Source organism: Mastigoproctus giganteus, chromosome 2 (assembly GCF_048544385.1).
Source record: "Mastigoproctus giganteus isolate SK-2022 chromosome 2, ASM4854438v1, whole genome shotgun sequence".
NCBI lineage: Eukaryota > Metazoa > Arthropoda > Arachnida > Uropygi > Thelyphonidae > Mastigoproctus > Mastigoproctus giganteus.
In genome coordinates, this window is record NC_143576.1 from 166,150,411 (window position 1) to 166,169,345 (window position 18,935).

General features: G+C 36.4%; 1 protein-coding gene across 3 annotated transcripts in view; it reads right to left on the reverse strand.

Moving 5' to 3' along the window:
- bchs (WD repeat and FYVE domain containing 3 bchs) overlaps window positions 1-18,935 on the reverse strand; it is a 1,877,108-nt gene that overhangs the window by 1,449,914 nt on the left and 408,259 nt on the right. For all 3 annotated transcript variants that reach the window (XM_090389621.1, XM_090389619.1, XM_090389620.1), the window contains exon 20: window positions 7,634-7,848. In XM_090389621.1, coding sequence (XP_090245747.1) covers window positions 7,634-7,848 — 215 coding nt within the window. The remainder of the gene's footprint in view (window positions 1-7,633; window positions 7,849-18,935) is intronic.

Below are 18,935 nucleotides of genomic sequence, written 5' to 3' on the forward strand. Positions count from 1 at the left end.
TTCCCTACCCATCTCTATACAAAAACAATGGCTGCAAGTTTCGAATGAAACAACGGTTTTACGTAAATTAAGTAGTTATCTACAAAAACTCTAATCTAAATTAAAAATAAAAACAACCAGCGTAACTAGAACTATAAGGCTACTTATAAAGTACAATATAAAATAACAATTAGGTAAATATAACGGCAAACACTTATTGCTTTTTTTGGAGCCTGTAATTCACAGCTGTAATTTTTAAAGAGAGTTAGCGTCCTCTTAAATAGACCCAGACCTGCTGGATGGCAGTAATCATGGTGTGCTGATGTGGGATTTATTTAAACTGATTGGATATTATGATGAATAACAAAAAAAATAATTTTGATATCATATACAGTCCATTCCGCTTATTTGGGACAGATCGGGATTAGTGCATTTTGGCCTGATTAAGTGGCTGCCCCAATCATCCGAAGTTTCATGTAAATAGTTAAAAATACAATGTACCCCCCCCCCATTTACAATTGGTTCAGTGTACAATCAAATCACGTTATGACGAACTCACCATAGTAAAGTACCGTTCACTATACGATGTGTAGTAAGCGCCGGTCATTGTGATCACATTTGTGAATTGAATTTTAATTCTATTAAACAGCGATTCTAATAGGAGAAAATAGGAGGATATTATCCACAGGCTATAAAAGCAAAGATATATTAAGCAACTTTTCATCTTCCTTGTTTATTCATTCAACTGCCGTTTTTTGGAACAACCTTCCTTCATACATATTTCCTGAAAATTACAGTCTACAGAAGTTCAAGTCCAATGTCAACAAATATCTTCTTTTGTCTTCTCAACCTCCAACCCAAGCACGGTACTAAGTACTATAGGTTCTAATACCATCTCGTGTTTAGGGCATAAAGAAAAAAATCTGCCTTAGCTTGCCTAAATCAATTTTGTAACTTGATTGCAAACTATTTAATACCTAATTTAGGTTTCCATATCACCTGATAATTTATAAGCATTCCATTCATTTTTATTCTCTGCCACTAATGTTATCAGATCATATGATATCTATTTAGGTCTAATCTTTGAACAGTATCTCTCAATTGGTATAAAAAGTCTAGTAGCATTTAGGATTACATCCCTGATTGCTCCCTATTTAAAATTCACTATTGGTAGCATCATCAACTTATCTCACTAAATAGATTTTAAAAACTGCCTGACCACTGTCACCTTTACAAAAGCAACAGCTCTACCCTTTGCACTTGACAATACTTATATCTTTAAGTAAATCCCACATGAACAAATTGTGATCAATATCACCTATTGGTTCTTTTATTTCCAGATTCTTAATGCATTAAGAGTCGCTGCTCATGAAAAAGCAATACTGTTGATCTGATTTTTCTTGTTGCCTCTATAACATGCTGGTGCAGAAAACAATCAACCAACAAATCCACAGAAGACTTTCTGCTCTGTGAGTGACAAACCAACATGTCTAAGCGATTAACACAGTCTAATAGATTAATGAGGGATTTCAACTTTTCCAATATATGGAAAGTTAAAATCCCTCGTTATAAGACATCCTAATTTCCAGTTTGATAGAGTATATTTGTCCATTGTACTCATTACCTCTTTAGGCCTATAGACACACTTCTACTCTCATTTTTGTTTTCCAGGTTCTTATGCCACACCAAACTAACTGAACATTGCACTGGCCACCCATGTTGAGTGGATGCACTGCTTCAAATTTTATCTTAACTAAGGGCATAACCCTTTTCCCTCCAGTCTTGTCTATCCTTTCTATACCTGTTTTACTCCTTATATTCAAGTTCTGCATCCCTTAGGTCTGAGAAACACCACATTTCCAATATCCAAAAATTTCTGCATTTAATAACTTAACCAGTACTTCAAATTTATAAAATTTATCTACTATGCTCCTGGAATTAGTATACAAACAAGTATACAAGTACTTGTTTTTACTGTTAGTAATCTCAACAAAGCCCAAGTATTTGCTTGATCTATAAGAATCCCCAGAAGGCCTAGTGATCCCTGTCACCTTGTTTTCTAGGCAGTTGCATGTTTCAATAGAAGCAGTGTAAGAATCAACTCTTCCTGCAGCTGCTGTTATCTAATAGTCTGTATATCCTCCCAAGCTAGAAGTTTTTCAACTTCTAGCTTGGGAGGATATTCAACTTGACAGTATCAGCAAATATTTTTTGCACTCTTTCTATTTAAGTGTATTCCAGCCCTGGAAAAACAAGTAATTCCACCCCGCAAGCTCTTCTTCTGGAGCAAACAGATTGACAATTCTCTCATCACATACTTCCTCCTATCATACTGACACTTTCAAATTTAATTCTAACTCAGGACTTTTTTTCTCAAACTGTCCTTAACTTGATAGAATATAAATCCCCAGATCTCCCACTTTTAATATCACATACCAATGTGTACAACAGTATCACCTTTTCTACAATGACATAAAATTGTTCTATTCCTCCTATCCTTTTTACAAAATATATTTCTCATTTCTTTGACAACAGTCAGGGAAATGGAAAAACATCTACTACCTGTGGGACTAGCATACGCTGCCATATATGATGCTGTGTTGCACGAGCGCAGTGTTTAACATGGTCCAAAACTTTAACTTTTTATTATTTTTTTTTAATCACCAACTCAATTTGAAAGTACAAACTGCCGATTTTCTTATTTGCACACTGAATTATAATCATATGTGGGTCCACTTGTATTAAATTTCAACCCTCAAAAAAAAAAACATAAAATAATAAATAAATAAATCAATATATATATATATATATATATATATATATTCAGAAAATTTCTACTAAATTTTCTACACCTCAATAATAATGCAACAGTTTGCTTTAATTAAAACAAACCAATCTATAATACCATATATATATATATATATATATATATATATATACACACACACACACAGTCGGTCCTCGTATAACACGTGTTTACATTACACGAATTTGATCATACACGATTTATAAATAGATTTTTTTTTTTTTTTTTGGTTTGGTAGTTGTTGGCGCATCGGCTTCTGTGGCCATATTGCACCTCCCAAGGTTTTTGCAGTACTTTGATCCAAGCCCGAGGCGGGAATCGAACCCGCGACCTTTGGGTTGCCGGGCAGGTACTTTACCCACTCAGCTAGCCCGGTCGGCTTTATAAATAGGGGAACGTTATCTTATATAACACGAATTTGCTTATGCACGATTCGCCTTTGTGTTTACAAGAAATGGCAGTCAAATGCGAAATCACCCCAACCGAAAGCAACACGATAGGAATGAAGAGAAGATTCTGAAAATGTATTTATGTGTTTTTTATCAGTGAAGGGGAAACACATTTCACCATAATAACGTAAAAACCAACACAATTCCAGCTATCGATATAATCACAAATGCAATTAGATGGAGTTTACTACCAGTTTATAACAGATTCCACTAGCAGAAACAAAACTGGAAATTGTTTTTATTGTTTTATGGTAGTAACCCCCAGAAATGTGCTTTAGTAAAATGTGGAGTGTTAATGTTGTATCTCAGCCTTTACGGTGTTGTTTATTCAGTTGCTATACGCACGCAGCTTTGTTTATGTATATTAAGCATGCCTCCTTGTTTTGTAATTGCGCTTTATTCCCTAAAAATTAGTAAAATACTTAAAAGGTGTGAAAAGGAAGCGTCCTGGTGAAGACACTGCAGATTCAGAGAGAAAAAGAAAAGCAATATCGATAAACAGAGGCGGACCTGGGTCAAAAATTCTTACCCGGGAAAATTTATAGTGGCCTCTTACTACGGTTTATGGCCAAAATCACACCGGCCTCCGGCCCACCGGGGTTTCCCAGGTAAGGCTTATGGCCAGTCCGCCTATGTCGATAGAAAAAAAATATGAAATTGTGAAACGCTTTGAGCGAAATGAAAGACCATGTGATATTGCACGTGCTACAGACCTAAATGAGGCAATGTCGAGAATTACAAAGAATGTGGAGAAAATAAAAACAACTTTCATAGCGGGAACAACTCAAAGTGTAATTAAAATCCATTACATTAAATTACAAAGAATTGGAAGAGATGGAACAGCTGTCATCTGTTTGGATAGAAAATCAAACAAAAAAACAAGTTTGCTTACTATAGAAGCAAAAGCATTAGCAATATTTTATTACGTAATAGTCATAATAAAATACGTAAGCATTTTATTACAACTTACGTATTATAAAATACTTACGTATTTTATAATATGACTATTTTATTTAATATAATAATTTTTTTACGAATAAAATACGTATTTTATTCGTAAAAATACTTTTTTAGTATTAAAAAATACTAAAAATACTTTATTATAATATAATAAATAATATTTATTTTTTATTATATTATAATAAAAAATATTATATTTTTATTACGTATTTTAATCGTTATAAAATACATAAGTATTTTATAACGATTAAAATTACCCGATTATTTATTGTATTTGGTAATGTTTTGGTTCCAAAAATGTGTGTTCAATCTTGGGTGGTCGGCACCTAACCCCACTTTTCCCATAGGGCCTGTTGTTTATATTGCACGAGGGTTTCTAGGAACACAACTATCGTGCTATACGAGGACAGACTGTATATATAATATTAAGGATAATATAAAGAACCATTAGAATAAGCAAATCAATCCAATAATAATACCATCAGGGACCTAAGAAAACGCAAAAAAAAAAAAAAATTATTATCGCTTTTTACCGACAATCTAGATGACTTCAACTGGGGCCAACCACCCAGAATGAAGGCTAAAAACGACAAGAGGTTCTCTGTTTCTGTGATGATCAATATATGCTCAGTAATTTAAATCTAAACCAAATATAAACCAGTATAGGCCAAATGTAAATTGAATATAAATAAATCGAAAGATGATAATAAAAGTTAAGAAAATTTAGAAATATTAGAATCAAAGGTAAGAAATATAAGTAAAATATAAATGTAAGCATATATTAATCATCGTTGACCCGACAGAGAATGTAATTTAATGATTAAAATAAGATTAAATATATAATACATACTACATATTGACCGTATCTAGGACATAATGTAATAGTTGTCAAAATAATGTGGTGCCCCTATGTGATGGATACGGTAAAAATAAATAATTAAATTAACGCATAGAGAAACATGCAGATAGTAAGAAGAAAAACTAAAGGAGTAGGAATAATAGAACCTGAACTCCACAAAGGCGAAAAATAGTGGTATAGATAAGAAATAGTTTCTCCTACGTCCTCGGATTGCCCTAATAATTTCGGAGAAATAAAAATAAAGAGTTTAGGACAGTTTAAAAACATTACAAGATATAAGTTGTGGCTCGGGTATGCCTGGGATCGCAAACCCGTTCCTATAGTAGGACCCTGAGCTGAATTTGCTTGTTATCTCAGCATGAACTTAAGTAAATTTAAATGAATTTAACTATATATTAAAAAAAAAAAAAAAAAAAAAATGATACACTGTAATTTGCAAGCCGGTGGGTACAAGTTTCCTACGCCGTAAGACACCAAGAATGCAAAGTGTATCCTATTTACATATATACATGGCACTAAATATAACGATTATATTGAAAATTATATTAAAACAATAGGTTCAGAAAACAAATTTTTGAAATTAATTATGTTTATCGCTTTCCTGAAATGATATTTCAGGTAAGCGATAGGGAAATTATTATTGATCAACCTGCCGTACAACGCTGTTAAGCCCGCTGAACAATTTTTATTACTATTGCAGATATAAGCAATCCTTAGACATTGCGATAAAATTATATTAGCATGCACTGATTTTGATATATTAGATCTCCAGTTTGTAATATAATCGTTATATTTAGTGCCATGTATATATGTAAATAGGATACACTTTGCATTCTTGGTGTCTTACGGCGTAGAAAACTTGTACCCACCGGCTTGCAAATTACAGTGTATCATTTTTTTTTTTTGTTTTAATATATAGTGTAATTCATTTAAATTTACTTAAGTTCACGCTGAGATAACATGCAAATTCAGCTCAAGGTCCTACTATAGGAACGGGTTTGCGATCCCGGGCATACCCGAGCCACAACTTATATCTTGTAATGTCTTTAAACTGTCCTACACTCTTTATTTTTATTTCTATTCTTCAGGTTCTATTATTCCTACTTCTTTAGTTTTTCTTCTTACTATCTACATGTTTCTCTATGTGTTAATTTAATTATTTATTTTTACCGTATCCATCACATAGGGGGCACCACATTATTTTGACGACTATTACATTATGTCCTAGATACGGTCAATATGTAGTATGTATTATATATTTAATCTTATTTTAATCATTAAATTACATTCTCTGTCGGGTCAACGATGATTAATATATGCTTACATTTATATTTTACTTATATTTCTTACCTTTGATTCTAATATTTCTAAATTTTCTTAACTTTTATTATCATCTTTCGGTTTATTTATATTCGATTTACATTTGGCCTATACTGGTTTATATTTGGTTTAGATTTAAATTACTTAGCATATATTGATCATCACAGAAACAGAGAACCTCTTGTCATTTTTCTTCATTTGACTTCATTCTGGGTGGTTGGCCTCAGTTGAAGTCATCTAGATTGTCGGTAAAAAGCGATAATAATATATATTTTTTTTTTTTTTGCATTTTCTTAGGTCCCTGATGGTATTATTATTGGATTGATTTGCTTATTCTAATGGTTCTTTATATTATCCTTAATATTATAGACATTATGGGTGTATTGCATGATTGCTTGCAACTGCATTGACTCATAAATATTATTTACATATTAGTTACAATTATTGTCGTTTTAACTTTCTTTCTTTACTTTTTAATCAATAATTATAAATATATATATATATATATATATATATATATATAAAAACTTAAGTTGAATCATATTCACAATACAAAATTAATTTTACAAAATTTTTGTAAGGTGGTTATGTGCAAACAGGATATCAACAGTTTTGGGATTGAATTTTATTTTTCATTCTCGGATTAGAAGTTCAGATGCAAAAATGTAGTTTTCAGTCCAAAATCAGATGAAATATCTCTCAAGTTTATATTTCAGAGAATATCAGTTGATTAGCTGTTGAACATACAAGAGAATTTGCTTGAAAATATTTCCAAAATAATACTTGTAGAAACAATATTCTGTTTTAAAAGTATAAAATAACTTATGACCCATCCTATATTTTGAAGCATTCATTATTAATCTTTTTTATAAATTTGGATAAAACTCTCATATATCTGACATCTTTGAATTATTCACTAACCTTGAAATTAAGTGGGAAATGGGGTAACAACAACTGGTTTTAACAACAGAATTTACTATGAGACCCTCAGTCATAAGTGTTCTTTTATTTTCTGTACCAACAATTAGAAAAAATTAACACTGCCCTAAACTGTATAACTAAAAATTGTATCAGAAAAATCTCTTTTAATAACAGTTCAAATTACGGTTACTAGTTGTTAATTCTATAATTATTCTTACAGATTACAAAACACAAACATCTGTAACATTAATAATGTTAATTTCATAATGTGAATTTGATGATGTGTAACATTACTAATAATAATGAAAAAGTCAAGCAATCTTATAATGAAAATAGCACCTTAAATCACGAGGTTCAAGGGACTGCGCAGCCAAACGTTCCAAAATATACTGCAATGGAGGATGAAGTGGGTGTGATTCATTCTCTAATGCTAGATGGCAGTGACTAAGCAGCTCTCCAGGTAAACCAGCCTCACACATAACTTGCTGATTTCTTTCTGACCGTACCAATGACCGCAAAACTTCAGCTATATACATCTGCATTGTAAGCGCTAACTAAAAGAAAAATAAAAATTCTTACCTGCAGTTCACTTTTACACTTATTACTGCTTCAGTTACAATAAACAGAGTTGTGATTAATGGTAACATTTATCAATTTACAAATGCATTGCTTTGCAATAAATCCATTATAAAAGAAGCACATCATACGTTGCAGAAGATGTTAGAATACAACAGTAAATCAACTACCAATAATCAAGAGTTCTTTAATTTAAATTTAATTTTAATTTCACTGTACTTAAATAAATCAGTTTTAGCACTTTATATTAAAACTTAAAACTGTAAAATTGATGGGAGGAGGAAGAACCATTCTGCTCCTGGAGAATGGAAATGCTGCCTGTACTGCAGCATTTCCGCACAAATGAAAAAAAAATATACGAATGAAATAGTGCTTCAGCACAAAAGAAAAAAAATATACGCATGAAATTTACATAAAGTTAGAAAATGCCAAAGGAAACAGAGAATAGCCAATTCCATAACAGAAGCAAGAATACAAAACTAAATTAAAATGTCCAGTTAATGTCAAGTAGTCAGCTTACAGAGTTGCATATTTAAAAATAGCACATTTAAATTCATGCGTGAACACACAAAAGAGGTCTTCAACTTGAAAATTTAACACATTCCGATTATTATCATCCATTGAATAGTTCATGAATAGTGGAATAGAGTGAAATGTTCATATCAAAATTTTCTGTTATAGGTGTTATATTCTTAAAAATGAATAATGTTCAATTGGAAAAGGAAGGCGAGTGTAATGGTTAGGGATCAATGAGTTTTGAAAAAAAATGTTTCTCTGCAATACTGGAAATGGCCTTAAAAGTAGTAGAACATACATACATACATAACATACAATCAAACATACATAGTTTATAACTGGTTATGCAGCAGCTACTATTTTCTTTAAAAACATAACAAGGGATGTCTGAAAAGCTGTCTTCTTTTTCTATTTATATACAGTGGCAGACAAAAAAACTGCAACACTTGTGAATTTTGCAAATAGTGTTTTGCGCTGCATTGTGGGTTGCAGAAATTTTCGAAATGCATTTGTTACATGGGATATATATCTCTGTGAATGAAATCCAATAAAAATACACCACCTGATATACCTAATTGCCATAAATATCTTAAGGGTAATATCATAAATATCCAAAGGGTAAAATGCATAATTACTGGAAATATGAGAAATCATGCAAATGGCAATCAAGACAATCAAACATACATTTTATTGCATTTACATGTACAAACTGAAATGACAAGTTAACGTAATAGTATTATGTACTGTAAATCAGAAAAATAAGTCCTCAATATTTTGTTGTTCTTACTCGAGCTGCAATTACAGTCTTGCAATGATCTTGAATAGAATTAATCAACTTCTGGATATACAGATGCCCAATTTCGTGGTACCACACCTTTACAATGCTCTCCTGCAGCTGAATCTTACTTGTTGGCGTCTTCTAGCAATTTTAGATGACATTATGTACCAGCAATTTTCAATAGGGATCAAATCTGTACTGTTGCCAGGCCAGTCCAACACTGTAATCCCAGCATTTCTGAGGTATGACTGCACCTTAAGGGAGAAAAACAAGGGATAAAGTTGGTGTAAGTATGTTTTAAGCCTTGTGAGACAAGAAGACAAACTCATCATTAAATCTAAATAGCATAAAACTTACCAATTTTGTTGTGTGGCAAGGGGCTGAGTCCTGTTGAAAAATGCATTTTTGGACGTCTCTGTGGTGATCCCTAATAACGAGTTTCAGGCACTCCAAGATAGCAGTGTAGGTTTCTGCATTAACCGTTCCATTAACAAACTTAATTCGCCACATCCCTTTGCTTGTTATGCATCCCCAGACCATCTGACCGGAGGAGTACTTTACAGTTGGTGTTATGCAGTCAGGATAGTATGCCTCTGATTTTTGTCTTCTGGCATATTGCTTCCCATCCGAGCCATGCAGGTTGAATTTCAATTGTCAGAAAAGATGACGGTGTTCCATTGCTCTTTTGTCCATGAAACATGAGTTTTAGCCCAAGCAAGTCGCTTCTTCCTCATTTGTATGATCAACAAAGGCTTCTTCTTGGGCCGATAGACATGCAGACCACATTCCAAAAGCAGTCTTTGGATAGTTTGTGCACTTGTTTCAACACCAGAGGCCATCTCAAAGTCCAGTTTTAGATCAAGAGCATTAGCATGGCAATTACGAAGGCATAGCCACTCTCTTACAGTCTGATTCAGGTTTTCTCTTCACATCACCAGTTTCACACTTTAATTTCAGCACCTGGGATACACTTTTGACTGGTGGCAGCCAATTCAATCAGCGATAGCACGCACAGAAAGCCCTTCCTGGGAGAGAGCAACAACTACACTTTTTTTTCTTGGTGTCAACTGAACATAGGGAGCCATGCTTATACCTCCGCAAAACAGGATACTAATGAGCACGTATACCCTTCCAACACTGTATTTATAGAAACGGCTGATGCAATACTTTGCAATCACTGTTTGATGCAATAGAAGTGTTGTCTGGTGCAATACCTTTGCTTTGCAACGAAAAAAATCGACTGTAGTCAAACAATATCTTATATGTTTCACTACAAATGTTACTTTGTTAAGGTGATGCAGTTTTTTGTCTGCCACTGTATCCTGCCCCCCCTTCCTAGTAAGAATGGAGCACACAAATACCCACAAAATCTTGGAAAAACATTCAACCCATTCCACTCGATTCACTTCATCATCTTGCTATTCTGAGAGAAATTCTGCCAATTCTTAAGTGATCAGTTCATTTCTGTGCTGCAAATTAATTATTAAATCTCAGCTTCATTCATTTCCAAATCCAGTTGCCCACCAAACTCCACCAGGCTGTGGCAACTGGCTCCACACATTCTTCAAATCCTTTTAAGTCGGTTGTAAATTGTGGGCACAATATCTTCCACACCCATTCATATTTGTTTCTGTAATTTTATTCCAGACAACATTAATGTTCTATACAGCTTTTACAATATGATAGTCTTTCCAAAGCTTATTTTAATGTAATCTCACTATCCCCTTCTATTGTCCTGAGATAGAAGGCATCAAATGTTGCAATGATGTCCTGGGCTGGATGAGGAACATCATATCAGGTGAACGCAGTGGAGTGGGCATTCAGGTTAGAATGGAAATCAAGGAATGGGGGATACTTATTGCACTAATGTTAGAAGTGCAAATATATTGATTGCTGTTACAGTATATTTCCACCTGTTTCAAGTGTTGATATCGGTTGGATGAAAAGTCCTATTCCAGATATATGAACTTTTGCACCCAAATGAAGCAAATGATATAATGCTATTGCAAGTGTTTTCTCTGAAAATTTTATGATGGGAAAATTCCCTGAATATTTTATAATCTGCTTTATGGCAAAAACTTGGATTCTGTCTCTATGTGGTTTTTTTTGTTTTGAGAAACTGCCTTAACCACAAAAACTCACCAATATGTCACTCAATATTTAGACAATCCTTGGCTTTTTGTCTCAATTTCTCTTTACATAATTCCATTTGATTAGAATTCTTCATGTCTCATTCTGGATTTCAGTTCTATGCTTGGTATTGTAAACTGCTCATCTGACCTAATTTCATCAAATGTTTTATTTATTCTGACAGTAACCATTCATTATAGTAGCACTTGAATTTCTTATACAGTTCTAAGTTTATAGACCTTAATACTGCAATTAACTAACATCATTCTTGGACAAGCCATTCTTTTAGGCATGTCAGTATTTACGTGTAAAGTGCCTACTATCTTCACCATATCCATCCATCTGTTCATAACTAAGCTTCTAAGGGATGGATTTTCATAACATTTTATATTTTGCTATTTTATAAAAATTTGTCACCATCCCAGATTTCATTAAAATTGGACCAACAGAAATCTGGCAATTGGCATTTCTTTGTCTGAATGTAATTCAAATCTCAGTAGATTGATTTGTTGAGTCTTTCCAAATCTCATTAAAATCAGACCAATAGAAATCTAGTGAATATTATTTTTTCCATCATACATTACATATAAGCTATATAAACAAATGGTATTTCTAAGTGAAGAGGCCTTTTTTGTCCGAGTGCTATATTAATAGAGAAATATATAATTGTCCATCCGGAAAACAATAACTAAAAGTTTAATGAGAACCAACTAGGAAAAGACAGGTACAAAAATAATAAAACAAAATAAGCACAGAAGCTTTCAAGACCATGGGTCTCTTCCTTGGCTATAAAATACATAAATCAGTTACATATGGAATCAAGAATGTGGCACGCATAGCCACGCCAGACAAACAAAGAGCATGCACAAGGTAGGTTTTGTTTGTTGTTTGTCATTTGGAGCATTAGCAACTAAGGCCATATTGCTCTGGGGATATGTGGTGGTCATTCTCTGACCTTTCCGCATCCTCCGTATTTGGTGGTCATGGGATCGAACCCCGGTCTAATCAAGAAGCGTGTGCTACGCACTACTGCTCCTGCCCGCCTGGCTACGGAGGCACCCCACGAGGTAGGTGCACAACGAGGTGTATGCCAGTGCTTATCACATTATAAGACAAGAGTCTCAATGATTGGGTGCATGCGCACACCTCTGTTGTGATTGAAGACATTATGGCATTCGGAAGTGGCTCCAGCCACAACTGGTGATGGTAACAACATGAGTGGTCAATGATCTCGGTATCACGTCGTGTATTGAAGCCGTGCTGCATGGACCAAGAGTGTTCTGCAACCGTATGGTGCCTGGAGCCGGCAGACCAGATGGCCTTTTCGTACTCTGAGATGCGGTCCTGAAGTCTTCTGGCAATTTTCCCGATACGAGTAAATGCAATAATGGCAGGTGATGCAGTATATCGAGCCACTTTTTAGGGGGGGGGTGTTAATGTTTTCACCAATGAGACAAGAGACTGCAATTTTCCACAAGGAAGCTGCAAGCACTTTATCCGGTACCCACACAGGATCTTAGAAAAGCATTCTGAAATGCCTGGATAATACGCGATGTAGGCAGCAGAAATCATTTCATTACTATGGGAGGGTGAATTAAGCGATGCAGAAAGCTCATGAGCCTGCAAATCACTTTTGTCCAGGGCATAGGGGATAAGGCACAGCTTATAAGGTTAGCCTTTATTTTCAAAATCTCACTACGTCTGTTGTCCATGGAGCTGGAATGGATCCGGGCATGGGTAAGTAGGGTGCATTCATAGGGTGTAGGGCGTAAAGCATCCTTCAACTCAGAGGAAGTCCACAAGGAATTCACAGAGGGGAATCTAAGGGTGACACGAGTAATTACAGACCAGTTAGTTTAACTCCTGTTCTGGGTAAAAGATGCATTGCAGGATCATCTAGACAAGACTGCAGTAATAATTCAGATACAACATAGGTTTGTTAAGAGAAAGTCTGGTCGGACAAATTTTATTGACTAATATAATGTGGTTACAAAGGAACTGGATGCAAAAAATAATTTTGATATCATATACTTGGATTTCAGGAACGCTTTTGACACTGTTGTGCATGGAAGACTACTGTACAAATTGGAGCAGTATGATATTAAGAGTCAGTTTCTACAATGGATAAAAGGGCGGTTGAGTAGGAGAAGATAGAGTGGTAATCAATGGATGCTGCTCTTTATGGACTAAAGTTATTAGTGGAGTCCCCCAGGGTTCGGTGTTGGGCTCACTGTTGTTTTGTATATTTATCAATGATATTGATGATGCTTATTCTCTCCCTTTCCCCTCTCTCAATGCTCTGAGACGTAGCAGGCATACTAGTACTTGTCAAAGGGTAGTCAACATGGAAAAGGGTTACAGCAACGAAGAGTATGCGGATATGCACTTCATGTATGGTAAAGTCAACGGCAGTGCAGGAAAGGTACATCAGGCTTAATGTCGAAATTTGCAGATGATAGAGGTTGGCAGGGTTGTTAATGACAGTAATGGCAGTGTGCTACTGCAACAGGATCTAGAAAATTTGAGCATCTAGATGGGCTGAGAAGTGGCAACTGAAGCTTAACATTGACAAAAGCAAAGTACTGCATGAGGTAGAAGTAATCCCAGAGAAAAGTACCAAATGTGTCGTATGGTACTACACTTAGGGTGATAGAAAATGAAAAGATCTGAGAGTAATTGGGCACTCAGATATGAAGTTTTCTGAGCAATGCAGACAGGCTGCCAGAGCAGGACATGGGGTATTGTCAATGTTATACAGGAATTTTGCTAGTAGGGAAAAGGAGGTGATTACCCCTTTGTATAAGGCAATGGTCAGGCAACGCCTTGAGCACTGCATATAGGTCTGGAGGCCTCATTTTAGGAAGGATGTTGAGTTGCTTGAGCATGTACAGAGAAGGGCAACAAGATTGATGAGGAAAACTAAGGGGTTTTCTTACCAAAAAAGGCTTCAGTTCAGCAAATCGCAGAGTCTGGAGACTAGGCACCTGCGAGGTGATCTGATTGAGGTGTACAAAGCTTGAATGGGTTGAGCATCCTGAATTCTGATGGGATTCTTCTGCTTGCTCAGATTACGAACCTGACGGAGCATAAATTCAAATTGAGGAAATACAGTTGTTGAATAGATGTGCCGAAATTTGCCTTTAGCCAGCTGATGGGTAATTGCTGGAACAAACTATCATCTGTCATTGTGGAAGTTGATAGCTTAAATAAATTTAAGGAGGAACTGGACAAACTTTTAGATGGAATGGATGTGTGAAATGGTTTTTTTTTTGGCTGATACTACATAAGCTCATACGCTTGCTTTCCGGTATCACATGCCTCTATTATCTATTACTATTATTACAAGACTCTCCCTGCCCGTCCACCATAGCTGCTGCTGCTGCTGGCATCAGAAACAAAGTGATATGCATAAAGAGGGGGCATTTGAACATGCTCCTGAAGTCTGACTTCAGGAGCATGTTCAAACATTTTGTAGACATAATCAGAGAAAGTTACTGAAATCCATTAATTTACAGAAATAACATATTTTTTAAATATATGGATTACAGTAGTAGTAGTGGCAAAGGATTCAAGAAAGCATCTTGTATTGTGTTAGTAAAAAAAAAAATAATAATAAAATGCCAATATTTCCTATTTTACCTAGTTCTTCCTTGAATTTCTTCTTTCTTCAAACTATCCACCTCCACAATATGGGAGTTAGTTCCAACGATTAACCACCCTCTGGTTGAAAGCAAATTCACTCATCCAACTTGCAACCATCATAAATCAATATGAATTTATGTCTCCCCTCCCACCATCTTCATATGTACCTCTTGGTCCTCTTGGTCTGACCAAGAGGATGCCATTAGCACAGAACTTATTCAATCCATTCAATGCCTTAGATACTTCAATCAAGCCACCTCGCAGGTGCCTATTCTCTATATGTTGCCAATTTGCAAAACTGTATCCTTTTCTGATAAGGGTACACTTTTTCTCTCCTCATGAATCTGTTGCTCTTCTCTGTACCCACTGCAACACATCTACATCATTCCTAAAATGAGGCTTCCAAACGTGAATGCAGTATTCAAGATGTAGCCTAACCATTGCCTTACACTAAGGGTTAATCAACCCTCCTGCATTCCTGCTCAGGAAATTCCTGTATATCGTTGACAAAACCCTATGAATTGCCTGAGCAGCCTGTCTAAGCTGCTCAGAGCTTCATATCTGAAATGAAGTTAAAGTGTGGGATAAATGGGATAAATAAAGAAATTCAACTATTTTTTCATTAATATAATTAAGAAAAAATTTAAATAAAATTTAATGAATGAAAGAGGAAATTCAGTGAGGATTCGGCTTCTGATCACAGCTTTTAGACCCTGAACTAATAAAGATGTAATTCAAAATATGGATCGTCATAAGAAAAAAGTTTGCAAGTCTGCAGTGTTGCACTGTAAATTTGATGACATGGTGGAATCGATATCAGCAAAACTACATTAGTCACTCAATGTGTTGTAAATTTTAATGTAAGGAAATTAATTTCTCAGCAGTTGTATTTACTTGTCAAATAATCAGTGGCATCATTAATATTATTCACTTTATTTAATAAACTCTAGACAGGATGTGTGCATTGGAAAAATTGGATCAGTTAGTCGAAGGTGATTGTTCGGGTCGGGTTATTCACACGCTCCGCTTACTTCAATTGTTTTAGTTTCTTAAACTAGTCTAACCATCTTAATTTTCATCTAATGTCTTAGATCTATATTCATAGTTCGTGAAAAGTGAGAATCAAAGTGCTTTTTGCTACTATTTCGTCCCGTAATTTCGGATTTCCTGGCAGAATTTCTAAAGTTGAATCGGACCTTGTTGTTCGCCATTCTGAGTACAGTGTGTATTCATTTACCCGTTGGAGCCCACATACTGCGAAAAGTAAGCGGTCAGCTCTTCACCACCCTACTTAATCCTAGCCTGAAGGAACATTCCTGGGTGAGTAAGTACTCTGCTTTTATTTTGTCAGCAACCTTGCCATCTCTCCCTGTAGTGTTTAGTGAATTTTGGGTACAATGCCGTCTAAAAATATGCAACCCTGCTCGAGCTGCGAAAAACTTTCCGACTGCCTAATAGAATGTTCTTCATTATCATGCCAGCTTCTTTTTTGCAATTTTTGTAGTAGCATTAAAGACCTAAAACGGACTGCGCAACTTAGGAAATCAAAATGGAGATGTGTAATCTGCCGCAAGCAAAATAGGGATTCATCAGATACAGCTGACATATTAGCTGCTCCCTTAGCGCACCTGCCTCCCTCCCCCACAGTCTCTCCCTCTAGAATGCTGACTGTTGTTAATGACGTCACCACACAGATCAATTCCACTCTTAGTGAACCCGCTACGAAGAACAAGTTTTTGCCTGGAGTTACTGATAATTATTCTCAAATGGAATCACAGGCTCAAGTCAGCTGCGCTTTCTGCGGGTGTAACACTGAGAAACTTGAAACTATTGAAGGCATTCTAAGAAAACTGTATTCAGAAAATAGCTCGCTAAGGGAACGTCTGAGCCAGCTCAAAGATTATCAACGAAAGTCCTTGAGCCTACTACAAGGTCTCTTGCCCGTGAACACTAGGCTCCCTTGTCCGGGCCCACTGGAACGCCCATCTCTCACACCTGAGTCATCCCTACTACCCGAAACGGATATAGTTACACTCTCTAAAGACAGCGCCTATAGCGCCATGCTAAAATCAACGAAAAGGAACTCTGACAATGCAGGCATGAATGGAGCACAGCAAGGCCAGATGCCCGGACCTCAACCTCAAACGCCGCAAGCATCCCCACGCCAACGGTATTCCAGAAACAGCAAAACCACCTTGATTGGCACGAGAGTAGTTAACACTAGCCTCAGAATACGAGATTGCCAAGCCACCAGAAATACTCATGCAAATATCTTCATTAGCAGGCTTGATCCGTTGACAAAAGTTGAAGAAATTCAGGCACTGTTGATGGAACTAGGCATACCCGGTAAGCCTTTCAAAATCAATACCAAGAATCCGTCTTATGCTTCCTTTAGGATTCAGATTGATGGGCCTAATTACCAACAATACCTGAATGCCGAATACTGGCCCAGAGGGCTGTTGGTAATGCCGTACTATGGGACACCAAAGACCAAGAACTTATCAAGCCCGAACCCCATTCCACAACAAGGCATAACTACAACAGCATAGCTACCTGTCCTCTCTAGCGGAGTCTCCCAAATTATATCCGAGAGCAAGTGCAACTTACGGATGTCTAACGTGGAGATGACGAGCGAACATCGGACCGATCGCATTCCAGTCAGAATATCCAGTAAGAGGGCTCATCGAACGCGACATCGATCCCGGGATGAGATTTCAGATCATTATGTGAAAAGCAAATACGGTTCCAAGAGTAATCTCATCATAGTACAACCTTCTGTCGAAATAAAAATTCGGTGTTTCCTACAAAACATCAGGAGTGTCAAAAACAAATTAGATGGCCTACTTGATTTGCTTTCCTGCTCAGACTACGACTTCGTCATTCTGATTGAAACCTGGCTCAGAGATGAAATGGAAATTTCCGCCTTCACCTCAAATCTTGGCTATCACATGCTGGCTGCTAATAGAATTGGGAGACGTGGTGGCGGTGTAGCAATCTGTCAAAGGAGTTCACTACCCCTGATTAAGGCATACACTTATCCTGGGAGTGACATAGAAGCTGTTCTTGGAATCTACAGAATTGCTGGTTTGTCGACCTCTGTGTGTGCCGTGTATTTACCCCCACCAGTTTCTGAGGATTCTGTCCTTAATCTGACAGCATGGCTGTCATCCACAACCAATCATCGGCAAAAGCTCATCATCCTCGGAGACTTTAACCTTCCACTGCCAGCCACAAAGAAGCTCCTAGATACTCTGTCATCGAACATGTCGGATATGGGCATTGGTCTTATTCATGTTCCTCCCTCACACGGCGATGCCACCCTGCAGCGCATCTTCTCAAACTGTTTAGTAAAGGAAACCCTGACCATAACTGAGAACTTCCTCCCATCCGATCATGTTCCGATTGCTGCGATGATATCTATGCAGGCACCTAAGGATGAACGTAGAAAAGTACAAACTACAAACACTGTCAGGAGAATATACAATCCCAAATACATCAACATTGGAAAAGTTACTACCCATTTCCAACTTTACCCATGGAACATACTGGCTGAGCTTAACATAAATGAGGCTGCCTACTGGCTTTCGAGATGGATGGAATTCATTACAAGGTCTGCAATGTCCAAAACTTGCATCCTAAGTCCCCACTCAAAGCCATGGTGGAATGACTTCCTGACCAAGGCCTTTAGGGAAAAACAGGCAGCCCATGCCTCTTACAAGAAGTCGCCTTCACAAGAGTCATACACCAAATTTTCCAAAGCAAGGATGGATTTCCAGAAGAGGAAACAATTTTCTATTGACAATTTCATGAATGGCCGGCTATCCCGGGGAAAACGTGTGTGGTCCACTAGTCATACTTGCACCCCTCTATCTTTTGATGTCCAGGAATGGTGTGAGCATGTGCTCCGTATTAAGCGAGATCACCGTGAGTCCGAAGCATATCCTTGGAACGAAGCGTTTAACATTTCTTCACCTACTAGTAATACAGAAATTTCCGAAG